The sequence below is a fragment of the Lissotriton helveticus genome, chromosome 3_1, assembly GCF_964261635.1.
Source record: "Lissotriton helveticus chromosome 3_1, aLisHel1.1, whole genome shotgun sequence".
Lineage (NCBI taxonomy): Eukaryota > Metazoa > Chordata > Amphibia > Caudata > Salamandridae > Lissotriton > Lissotriton helveticus.
Genome location: NC_136061.1, coordinates 2107552138 through 2107565130, shown reverse-complemented (window position 1 = coordinate 2107565130; position 12993 = coordinate 2107552138). Strand labels below are relative to the sequence as shown.

Below are 12993 nucleotides of genomic sequence, written 5' to 3'. Positions count from 1 at the left end.
TATCCTAATGTCCCCCCTAATAAGACCCTATGTAAAAGATGCACCGGAGTCATGGTTTCTACCTCCTGATATCTTTATCAGAACGTCTGGCAGTGCAGTTACATTTGCAGAATGAAGCCTACCTTGCTTTATTTAAAGTACTCCACTTCTCGCCTGATGTAAGTCCACCCTATATAAATGTCACACACAAAACAAAAATAATAAAAAACACAAAATGTCCAAATTCCACAAATGTCATTGCAAGTGTCCCAAACCTGTTTGCACAATGTCAACAGAGGAGTGTGCAAATTCACTGCCAATGAAGAGTTAATGTAATTGCCTCCATAGGGCGCAGACTAATAAGTAATTAAGTCTGTTATTTGTAATATACACCCTTTCGAAATAAGTAATTTTTAAGTAGTAACTAGAGACAATTTTAAGGAGGTGTTTTGCTAGTCAGAAGACCATCTACTATCATTCCTGGTTTGCATAAGTTCATGTGTGCAATCTGAACATCTCCTGAGACGCTCCACTTTGGGTACATATACTTTGAAATTCTTTTTAGGTCTGACACCTCGCCAAGTGAAGCCAACGCCAGTAAATAGTTACTAGAAGAAGGCAACCACTTCTCAGCTGCCTCCAGCACACCAAGCACAATCTACTACACACATACATACGCATACATTCTTACATAAACATTCTAAACATGAAATGCAAATCATTTTTATTTCACCCATAGTGATATCAATGTACATTTCACAGTTGCTTTTCCTTGTTACACTTAACATGGACGATCAGACTAAAAAAATCAAGTTGAAAAAAATGAAATCATTAAACCGCCACCAAACAAAGCACAGCTTGGATGATCACATGAAACCCCCAATGTATGTTTATGCAACCACATTGCTCTGATTGTGTGTCATGTATACAGGCGAACCTTGGACTTAATGCTTTCACCACCATGGCTAGCGCCAATAAAAATCGATGCAAAGCAACAGATAGACCTCTATTCTGCACAACGGATTGTTGAATGACTTCATTTGCTGAGAATTGCACCTGTGTGCAGAAGGAGTGGCAAAAGACCCTTTAACTAACAAGAGAACAAGGTAGAATCTACCAACTGTTCAAATGACTTGTATTCACTGCTTAATTTGTAAAAGAATATGTGAAGGGGCCTGAAGTTTGGTTCAGAAGCTGCTGGAGGTGCTATCCAAGATAGGGGTACCAAATCCCAAGGCTGTGTAGTCTTGGCTGCAACTTATGTCTCTTTTATCCACCATTAGCCACTGCCTGCTCCTTTATCTCACTCTTGCAGGCTCTTTTTCATCTCTGATTCTTCCCTTGGTCAAAGTGTTTCTGTCCTTTTCTTTCTACTTCTTTCCACTTTGTGTTTTTCTCTTGCTCTTCTCCTAGATCAGTCTTTTGAGGAAAATAAATAAGTGCAGGAGCCGACAAATAATTGCTGGTGGGCCCCACTGCAACCACAGGCTCAAATTAAGCACCGCATTTATCCAGACAGTGCCTTTGGATGTTGGAATTGTGAGAAATTCTCTCCATATGACGTAATCTTTACTAAGTTTCACCCGTAGAACCACTACTCAGCAGAAATACACTGGAGGGATAAACAGGCCAGCCAAAATAGCTTTCCTACATCCCTATTTTACATTGTACAGCTCTTTGAAAGGGAGTGTGGCCAATTCATAGATTCAACCACAAGCTAAAATGCATTAGTTAGCAAGCATTTTCTTTGTAATCAACAATGGAAAAATTAAAAAATATCTTTAAAAAATGCACTAGCTAGTTCCTATAAAAATAGTGATGAATGTAATACTTGCTATGAAATAAAAAATAAACTAATTAAATTCTAGAAAGTGTACACTCGGTCTACAGGTGGTACTGAGATGCCATAGAAAGAAAATGCAGAGTGAGGTGTACATACCATGTGAGTCCATGACCAGTTTGATTGTAGAAGAAGTAAGAACATCAGGGGTTGGGTGGAGTTAGTGGCGTAGCTCGGCCTTAGGCCGTCCATGGCGGCCCTTGCATTTGCGGCTGCATTAAAGAGTGGGGGGAAGGAGGTACTGGCGATTCATGCTGCCGCAACGGCCGCAGGACAGAGCGGGGGTGGAGGGTGTGCTGGCAATTCATGAGGCCGTGGGTAAGAAGAGCAGGGGCCGTTGCCGATTTTTACAGCCACAGGTATAAGAGCGGGTGAGGGGGGCTGGCTGCCACCCCCTAGCTACGCCACTAGGTGGTGCCAGTGTTTTGGCAGTACCTGAGCATTGCACGACTAAAGGCTGGGATAAGAACCAGATATCCCTCACAGCAATCCTATTTCTTCAACATGCAGCCCTTGCATGCACCAAGTTTGGATATGGGTGTAAGACATTGGCGAGTGGTTCTTGTCTCGTGGAGGTACATCAGTTGTCTCCAAAGCCTTTGCGCACAACAGAGGGCGCACATAATTGACACGGCACTTTGTGCACCAGGCAGTTTTTTGTCCAGCATACATACAGATCCTCGGGATTGGGGTCAGAGGTACCTTTCACAATATGCATGGTCGTTTTGCTGTGATTTTCCCAGTCGAAATTGTATTGCGATGGGCAGTGCTTGGCAGTTTCCAGGATGGTCTTTACCTTTCTTTTTCTGATAAGAGACTTTCCTTTATCCAGCCTAGGATAAGGATTGTGAATGTGATAAATCAATGGCACTCTTGAACAAGGCAGCAGGTGTGACCATTAGTGACTAAGGCCTTTGGCTCAGAGAAATTGTTCCTGGCATCCTGTACCGGCTCAGTGATTTGACACCTTAAGTGATTCATGGCAAAAGAGTATGGCTTGTGCCTTCAGTTACAAAACAGATCATAACATGCGTATTAGTGAAGCGCACATTCACAGCAATGGGCATCTTGGCTCTGAATAACAGATGTTTATTGTTACCCAACTCAATGGTACTAACAATTATAACATAATTATTACTGCTGAGGAACTACCTTGTCAGGGTGGTTCAGGTGGTATTGTCTTAGGTCTTATTACATGCTGAATGTAATGAGATGTGCCTCGGTGGTTGGCGGTTGTTCACCTCTTGTCCTAATACGAAACACTGATGAATGAAGACAGAAAAGTTATTTTAAATGACAGCAGATCTGGAAAAGGGACAGACTGACTGAGACAGATTTCCCAACAAACTGCGAGGGCCCGAAGGATGTGTGAAATCGTGACAAAGTAATAAGCAATAAACATGTGGTATAGACACAGTAGACAATGGTTCATATATATTTTGCTACAAAACCAGAAAAGACCTCGCTTCCATGGACCTCGCTTTTATAAGTGCCACTGTTATAGTGGTTTTCAGCTTTCCATGACAAAACACACCACGGCATGACATATGGGACTGTGTCCTGTGGCGGGCACTTAGTAAACATGAAGAAAGGCTGCCTGAACCATGCAGTCTTTGTAATGCTTCCATCACAACGGCACGACTTGACACTTCTTTATGAAGTTAAATGGTTGAATTCACAATATGTAGGGAAAAAAATCTGTGACAAGTCAGATTAACTCATTTTCTATTGAAAGAACGTTTTTAGATCACCCCTAACTGGCAAATCTGCACAGAACTTTGCAAAAGGTATGCACATATGTATAGTTCATCATGGAGAAGTTTCATGCAGCTTAGTCGGCAGTGGGGGGAAGGGTTTCGGATAATCCAATGACTTACATTTCACATTATCAGGCCCTCCAGACAGGGGCCACTGCTTTCTGTATACTTTCTTTTATTTGAATAATATTCAACAAAAAGTATGGTATTCCATGTTCTCCCTTCTATAGACCTCAGAATGTGTCGTTCAAACTAAAGAGATGTTACCAGTCGGGTTCACAAACAAACTGGAATCTGAGGTGGTCATCTGATTAGCTGTCAGGAACTGAACATTTTTGCTCTGCCACCATTTTGAGGTGTGAAAATTGGGTCTTTTTTTCACTAACCTCGGTATGGGAATTAAAATCTGTGGGAACGCGCAGGCAAGGTAAGCATAACCCACCTCTTGGGAAATTGTGGTACACCTCCAGAGGAGTTAACCCTAACATACTCTGACTAATGCCCTAGAAGGGATATTTAATGACACATTTTGGTTAAAAAACTATATCTGTGGCTATATTCCCACGTACATAGTGTCTTTAAAATGTGTCCGAACTGAAACAAAATATACGCGTCTAGAGACAGTGGTACGTACGGGTCTTCAAAGCAAAAATAAAAAAGTAATGTCCAGTTTCCCCTGAGCATTGCCCCAGGCCAGGTACTGTGAGTACTGCAACACTAAGAACTGGGCACAGGACAATACCTTCCACCGGCTGTGGCCAGAGCCCGGCAGGGCATCGCCGCAAACCATGCCCAACACGTGCTGCATACTGTGTGCCTTAATAGAGGAAATGGTAGCAAGCAATGTCCTGTGCCCAGTATGTGAGTGGGGCACTAATCACAGCACCTTTCTTAGTAGGAAGAAAATGAACCGTGTTATTTGCGTTTCATGAAGCCGGCCCTACTAAATGAATGACACACATGTAAATGTGCATTACACTTTTAAGTGTCCAGCTACTTTGCATGAGCTTCCATCTTGGAACTCGAATCAGCCTTTACACCTAGCCCCAGAATAAAGGTGACTTGACCAATTCAAAAGATGGTAAGTGGGACTTGGGACGTCCCCACCCTTTGGAAATACCAGAGTTTGTTGGATTCATACACTGGACAGAATTTAGCATATCCCTGCAACTCTGTAGAACTGTGTTCAATTAAATTCTTTGAGCAGACGCTTAGGAGAGCAACTCACTCTGCTCTTTAATATAAAAACTGGGCCACAGCAGCTCCTGGTGTGAGTAGGAGTATTGTCTCATGCCTAACCTGCACTGTGTTAAAGAAGGTTTATTAAACTGGGGCTTATGGTCACGCAGCTAACCATAACTAGCAAATTCCACTGTTTGTTTTTTATTATAAAAATAAAATGTCTTCATTTTGAGTTTTTTCCAGGGAATGTGTGAGATTCTTGGAATTATTCTTACAAGTGAACCATCTCTTCCCAGTTACATATATTTTCAAGTTCATTCTATGGATACGCTGAACCATAACTATCGCAGACTCTTCGAGCTGCATATGTACACACCTAAAGTTTAGAAGCCCTGGTTGTGAATAACAAGGTGCATGAACGAAGCATCTTATGAGATGACAAAAGATGGCTTTCGTGCTTCATATATTCTGGTGTGCTTCTCAGTACACAACTAGTTCAATGTGTTTTGTAGTTCATGTCACTAATCACCACAGAGAAGGGTCCCTACAAAACTGGTATTTCTAATATTCTAAAATACAAGTTCACTACGCTACAAAAGGGCCACAAGAAAAAGAAATCCTAGTTTTTGCACAATTCACATTCTGCAGGATTTCATTCTTCTTTCGTACCTGGAAACATTTCTCTCTTTTGCCTATCTTTTGTTTCTGCTGGACTTAATATGTGTAAAATACTGGTTTTTATCCAATTTTCTTTAAATAAAAAAAAAGAACAAATAAATACAATTTCAGTGAGAGTTCCATAACTGGTCATAGTTGAGAAGTTTCCACTTGGATCTTTTTTATATTCGTATTCTGCTTTCCATTGGGATTTTTGTGTGGTTGCCCTGACTTAGCTCCGCTTTCCTGAGGTCAATGTGTGTGATTGGTCCAGTCTACTGCTAAATGCAACTTATATTAAAGCAGTAAATTTAGACAACGCAATGTAGATTTTCAGCTTTATAGTCCGTACTGGGAATGTCTGGCAAGCCTATGCCAGGCACTCAACCTCGACATAAACATATGACGACATTAAGTGTATAAAAAAAAAAGATAATTTTTGGGCCAACCTCCATCTTCTTCAAGCATGTGATAAAGCTACTTTCAGACATGTTGGACTGCGGGACGGCCTTATGAGTATTCGCAACTCTTTGGTACTTTTCCCATTTGAGTGTACTCGTATGGTTTGTTCATATGTACATCGCTTCAATACTGCGTGTTAGCACGGCTGTCTGATTCAGATGCCCGGCTGAAGAGCCATGCCTTCTCGTGAATATCATGCTGATTTGTCTATTTAGAGGTTGTATGGAATGCTTTGCCGCTTCTTTGGACTATGTTCCATATTTTTCGGTTGTAATGCTACATTAAGAATATTTAATACGGTGAAACATATCAACATTTCTGGAAAGTGGGGTAATTGACTGTTGTAGACTGTGTTTTTAAGGCTTTTTAAGTAAGTTCAGGTCACGCAAGAATGTCAAGAGGAGGTTATGAAGTCAGGAAGCTTGTATCAAGAAGCATCTGTCTCCATGACTGAATAATTCATATTCTTCACACTTCTTTTGAAGAATATGAATAAAGAACATTTATAAAAAAAAGACCTTCTGAATGGATTCTAATTTCTGCTATATTTGCTCATTGATGATTTTCCATTGTGGAGTGCTGGATCATTGTGTTTTATCTGCACTGTTCTACGTATAACAGTTCTTTACAGATTACTGGTTCCATTAGTAACATCACTTTATGCTTAGGAGTTCAAGCATTTTGCTTAGGCTCACTGACTTAATCTGAAGGGTTTCATAGCTGGAGCATCATCTAAAAATCATACCAAGGCCTTCTACATGGTAGCAGTTGGTTGCACTGATGATGTTGTCCCGATATGGTGCTCTTCGAGCAGTAGCGGCACCCCCTCCCCTCAGCGCCTTGAGACCCTCACGGGTAAGTAGTGCGCTTTACAAGTTCATTGATTGAGTGACTGATGATAAAGCTACTGTATTTCCACAGTATTTGTGTGGTGGTCATTGCTACTTTTATTTATCACAGACTCTAATGCAGCTCTGTCTTCAGACTTTTAAAGTACCTGTTTAGTTTACTGCGCTCCTCTGTTTTTTCTAAATGCAAACCAAAGCCAGATCTGTATATTGTCAGAATGTTGCTTCAAAGCACACTTGAAACACTCATCGTCTCCTTCAGGCACATTTAAGTGAAGAGAATCCCTTTCTAGCATCCGACATGAGAACTAGTCCTAGGATATGTGGTCCCCTATGACTATCTTCTGCTTTCTGTCCCGCAGAAATAATCTGCCCTCACTGTCTGAGCCTACACCAGAGGTGACCTGTGTTCCAATGTGTAAAAGGTGGTAGGAATGTCTTATGAAAAAAGGTCAAATTCTGTCTAGTTCCCTCGTCCTTTCCAAAGGTATCTTTGATTTTTATCAGGCCAGCACGGGTGTGTGGCAGGTTCAAAAATGTCAAAGTTGAGATTAGAATGAAGACCTTGCTAAACCCCCTTCACCATTGCACTGATGTGTACAAGCACTTCTGGGGTTTCATGATTCCACTGATGGCCCTGCGTAGATGTCTGGTTGTCTCTGTGGAGCGTCATTTGGTAGAGTGCTAAATGTCCAAGCCTTGTGCACAGCACGGCCGACATTTAGGCAAATGTCAAGGTGAAGTCTCAAGGCCACCAGAAGACCAAGGCTCCACAATGTATGCCACCAGCATTAAGTGACAAAGGGCAAGTCAGGTTCCAGGCCAGCCCCGTTGTTCCTTCGGGGTCTACTTACAAAAGCTGTGGCCTGTCATGAACGGCCCAAGTTCCCCGGGCACGCACGTATGAGTTTCCTGGAATGTGCTGGGCTGGTAGCCCGTGGCAGCATCAGCTTGCAAGAGTTCCAGTGAGAGTCACAGTCTTTGGTTCCCGCTCCACCTACGAGGGCTTGGTTTTCTCTTCATAATCCAGTATCACTTGCTTGATGTGCGAGAGCTTGTGGTGTAAATATTCGCAGCGTCTCTTATCTTCCCGGTATCCAGGATAGGTCTGTGAACAGAGACCAAAAAAACATCAGGGAGAAAAATGGCTTTTACTGGGGAGGCATTGCAGTGGGTAGAGGAAGAGCACACCTGATTACTTTACACCAAGCCCTATGATAAGTGAATTATAGTTTTAAATACATATACCAAGGAAACACACCACATACACCGGCCCCTGAAAAGACAACCAAGTGAACGAAAGGCCCTTGAGCCTAGTGAAAATTCTTAATACCAAGCACGCAACATAGAGCTAAAGAAACGACAAGCTCTTGAAAAACAGATGATCCTATTCATATACTTCCAGAGGTGACATCAAACTGCAAAATAATGGAGGTCAATACGACACTTCTCTTATAAACATACTTTGTCACCTTAGATCAACTGGCGCGTAAATGGAGGCCACGCTGCCCTGACATTTCCTAGTGAAGCACTTCTGGTTGCCACTGGATTGTTGGGCCTGGTCTCTATCATTTGTAGCATTGCGAGATGTAGAACCATGTAAAACATAACAGTATATAACATAGTATATATCATAAAACTTATCATAACACAACATGTTTTAAGAGAATGCAACTTTCACTTCCACATACGCTTCTTAGCGCTATTGACCGATAACAGATGTTTGCCGCTTGTCAGTTTGAAACATGTCTTTTAAATCTACTTAAATGCCATTCATTCCACATATCACTATAGCATTCCTCTATCTTATGTGCTTTGCATTTTATTGATGCTTTGCAGTTAATTACATATGTTTGTCCTCGTAGAAGCACTTATCGCCACAGTTTGCAGGAAACAATATCCTGAAAGGTTGCAATAAAGTATTTTACAAGTTCCATATTTCCAGTCCGCTGATTATCAAAGATTATTGGAAGTTTTTTTATATAATAAAGTGTTGTTTCAGCCTCTCAAGAACTTAAGCATGCGTTTACTACAGCTACTTTTAAAGCGGATTATCAAAATAAAGCCCATTGTTGAGTCAGGTTGTTTTGCTCGAACATCTTGGCCAGGTGTGTGCAATTAGCAGTTTTCCTACAGATGTTTTCATTTTACAGCGCATATAGCCTGCACTGGTTCGCCTGACACCTGCCAATCCTGTGTCAGGGTCACAGCATGAAACCTTCGACATGTTACCTTAGTGTGCCTGCTGTAACACACCCGCAAGAGTCCTCTGCCCTCTTTGCCATCCCCGAGAATAAAACGAGTGGTACCCTTAGATGTGCTCGTTTTGCATAAATTTGTCTGCAAGGTGTGGTATATTATAATTCTAATCTGAATGCAACAGGAATTCTGACTGGTTGGACACAAGCCCCCATCTTAGTTGCAGCCATGAAGAACTGCATTGACATCACAGCACTGATGGAGGTTTCATGACAGCCTCTGCTGAACTCCACCAGGGGTGGGCATGCGCTCCACTGGAGCTCTGTGCCCCTGACCTCCTAAAATTGCGGCATGACCCCGAAGTCCGTCGTTCCACACAAAATGCCGCCAGTCTTTACTGTCCCGAGATCGTTTGCACCCAAAACATTAGATTCTCTTTCATGAATGTGAATGTTGCTCTATGTATAGGGGCACGTTTAAAATTGCCTTCTGTGATGCTATGAGTAAAATCAGGTTATGTCCTACTAAGAATGAGAGGGGGCGGGACAGGTTTGGGGAAGAAGCAATAAGAGGAGGGTCGTGTCTAGGTGAAGACTGCCTGAGGCCGGACAGTCTGAAACCCGAGGCTCTAAGAAACCGTGTACTTTCTGAGACCATCTCAAGCCAGGGCATTGGAGTCAGACTGTGGCGGAGCAGCACAAAATAAACAAAGAATCAGTGAAGAAACAACAATATGGAACTGATCTACGGAATATGAACATTGTCCTCCTCCTGCGATGCGTCTGGCTGCAGAGGGCCTTCCAGACGTCAGGAGGATTGTCGTCATCAGAGACGTCACGGTTCAGGGCCCACTGAGGTAAGTAAGACTTGAGGATTTGTATGTATGTATGTATATGTATGTATAGGCATTTATATAGCGCACTACTTACCCATAGGGTCCCAAGGCGCTTTGACCGCTGCGAAACCCTTCCTGGCTTCCCTGAGAGATGGTCCCTTAATGGGTATCTCCAGGGTGAGACCAGGCATCCCCGGCGGTCTGGTGGGGCCGTTAGTGAAGATGAGGCAAGCTAATGCCCAGAGTTGCCGAGTGTGAACGCTGATCAGAGTGGGCACCGAGGCGAGAGAATTATCGAGTCCGCTGACCCTGGTCCCGAAACCTGCCGCGCCGGGAATCGAACCCTGGTCCCGGGCCGTCCTCTGCTCTCGGGTCTGCTGCCTCTAACCAGTGAGCCACACTACTTCGATTTGTAAACAAGATCTGTTTATATCGAAGGTGTACAGGTCTAGGTGTGCGACTCTAGTGGCCACAGATCTCGAGGCTGGCCCAGTGCTTTAAATGGGCCGGTACTCACCGGTACTAAGTACCGGCACTTATACATTTTCTGCCTTTGAGTACCGGAACTTTCTCTGGTCTCAAAGAGACTACCGGTACTCAATGGGCAGCAAACGAACTCAGTGCAATTTGGCCTGTAAAGAAAGAAGCGTGACACAGCTGAGGAGTCGGTCCGTGAAGGGTGAAGTGCTAAGTCCCTTTACAATCTGCTAATAAAGCAACACCCATATCTATTCAATCAAAGCAGGCTGGGAGTGGAGACAATTGCACTGTAGGTGTGCGAGAAGGGCCTGCTAGGAGACACGTCTCCTGACTTGGAAATCTAGGAGTAGGCTTCCTGCTGGCAAAGATTTTTTTGATGCACATAGATTAGCCCGGATGGGGCAACATTGGTACGATCTGTAAGTACCTATGCGCACAATGACGGCGTCACAGCATCTGATCCCTTTCAATCGAAAGAGGCCGCAGCAGCCGGGGGCCTCTTTGTCCTGCTGGGAAAGTGTCCTGCTGGGAAAGTGTCGAGCCTGCATGCGGCTTCAGCTACAGGCAGGTTGAGGGCATCATAGTATCTCGTGTTCATCCCAGGAGCTCACACCTGCTAGTAATGGTTTGTTACTGGTTTTTGTGTTATATACCACATCGCAGACGATGTATTTCAACAAGTCGACATTATCATAAGATGACAAAATAAATACATCTGATTTGAGGGGGTTCGGATTCCACAAAAGAGTTGGCCGGGTGGTGTGAAATATTTCGGACTCTTTCCTGGGGTTGCCCACACTTCATTGACACACATCTTTCTACAGAGCCGTGGAAGGGTGCTTACCTTCAGTCTTAGACTCTTACTTAGTACAGCAAGCGTTAGGTAGGAGGCATAGACAGGCTTGCATCTCCCCATTTACATTGACGACTAGGCTTCCAAACCGGCTTCAGAAGAGCCAGCAAGTTGGATCAATACAAGAAATGAAAACTCGTGCGATGGAAAAGGTAAAGGTTTTTTTTAATGGCGTCACTCTCAGAACAAAAATGCTATTTTATACGACAACTCAAATAGCAGATTTGCAATGTAAATATTCCGAAAATGTCCCGGTCGCTTAGCACTGCCCGTAGCCCCGCCCCCTAATCCACATCTCGGGTGAGTACCTGCACTTATTTTTTTCTATTTAAAGCACTGGGCTGGCCGGAAACTGATCACATTCCCAGGAGGGGAGTCTCTTCTGGCGCATTAAACGGGGTCTCAATGAGCGAGACGTGCTCTGAAGGGGACTTGACCTGCTCGCAGAGAGCAGGCTCCCCTCCCAGTGAGCGAAGCTAGCTTTTAGCGACTGGGGCCCAACTAGGAGTGCCTGACCCTAAACCCAGCCTGTGCGACGGACGCCCTGCAAGCGAGAGGTGCCGATCCTCCGGTGTGCAAGACCAGACCCGGAGTCCCAGCTGAATCTAAACATGAACATAAAAGGCTCAAATAACAACGCGGGATTATTTCACCCCTGTGTGGGCGGAGGCACCTGCTGCAGTGTCCACGAGCACTCGTACGGTAAAACCTGCCGCCGGAGCCACTCCACAGACTTACTGCGTGTAACACAGGGCTTACTGCAACACTGGTGCACGGGGCCCGAATGACAGACTGAGCTGCAGGGGTGGCCGGGGTTGGTGTGAGCCCTGCGCCGCTGATGCCGCTTAGCTGAACGGGCGCGACAGCTGCGGCTTTAGCAGCCCCGGGTCATGTGGAGTGCAGGCCGAGGCCGGCGCCGGCCGGTAATGCGCCTGTAAGCCGAGCCGCCGGCAGGTGGGAGCTCGCTGCGGGGGATTAGGGCGCGCGCTGCCTTCAGAGCGCGGCGCGCGGGAGGCGGGACGGAAAGGTCACTCCCTGCAGGAGGCAGGTAAGATGAACAGCGCCTCAGACCATCTACATTCACCTGCTCTAGAGGCACTCTGTGGGGCGGCCTGCCTGCTCTTCTGTGGTGACCAGTACAGACTGTAATGTCACTGTAGGGCATTTCCTTCTCGCCACAGACCCCACATCTTCACCCGCCACAACCACACTTCAGTTTGCAAGAAACGCACCTTTGTAAAGTCGCTATACCAACCGAGGACTGTGAAGCACACCAATGCCCACACAATGTCTACCGAAATATAACACAACCAAAGCCCCACACTTGCATCACTGAACACTCCTGTGTGGGGTGCCACCCGCGGCTGATATTTTTTGTAATATTCTGAAATCATCAGATTTACTATTCCGCAGGCCTCTTGCCCAGGATTACACTTCAGTTTTCACCTCCAAGTTCTGAAATAGATCTATAATGTGTCCAATGATTGTCTTCTCTGTTTTAACAAATTGCCACGACTTACCACATCTTCCAGAAACGTGACAACCAAAACTAAGGGTTCGATTGTGAGGAGTCCACAGTGCTGATGTAATGCACGACTTTTCCCTATAGGACTGTAAACTGATGAATTTAACAATAGGTCTGGGTAACACTGCTCTGTCCATTCATATTAACGCATCCAGGCCCAGAACTATGTGAGCACGGCTGGGATGTGTAGGATTAAAAATGGCAAGCGTATTATTCAATGTGGCTATATATTGGCGAATAGCATGAAAACGCTAATGAGTTTAATAAATGGAACACAAATGTAATTTGCTCTACCAGAATCTTCTCTCGTTTGCATTTGTTTTAAGAAGTCTTATTATTAGGGTTACTGGAAATACGTGGCAATGACAGGCAAAAT

At 44.3% G+C, this 12993-nt stretch overlaps 1 protein-coding gene across 2 annotated transcripts in view; it reads right to left on the bottom strand.

The window, feature by feature from the left end:
- Positions 1 to 686: 686 nt before the first annotated feature.
- The window catches only part of ELL3 (elongation factor for RNA polymerase II 3), a 329007-nt gene continuing 316700 nt past the window's right edge, over positions 687 to 12993 (bottom strand). For both annotated transcript variants that reach the window (XM_078683282.1, XM_078683280.1), the window contains exon 12: positions 687 to 7833. In XM_078683282.1, the coding sequence (XP_078539408.1) occupies positions 7723 to 7833 (111 nt within the window). In that variant the 3' untranslated portion in view covers positions 687 to 7722. The remainder of the gene's footprint in view (positions 7834 to 12993) is intronic.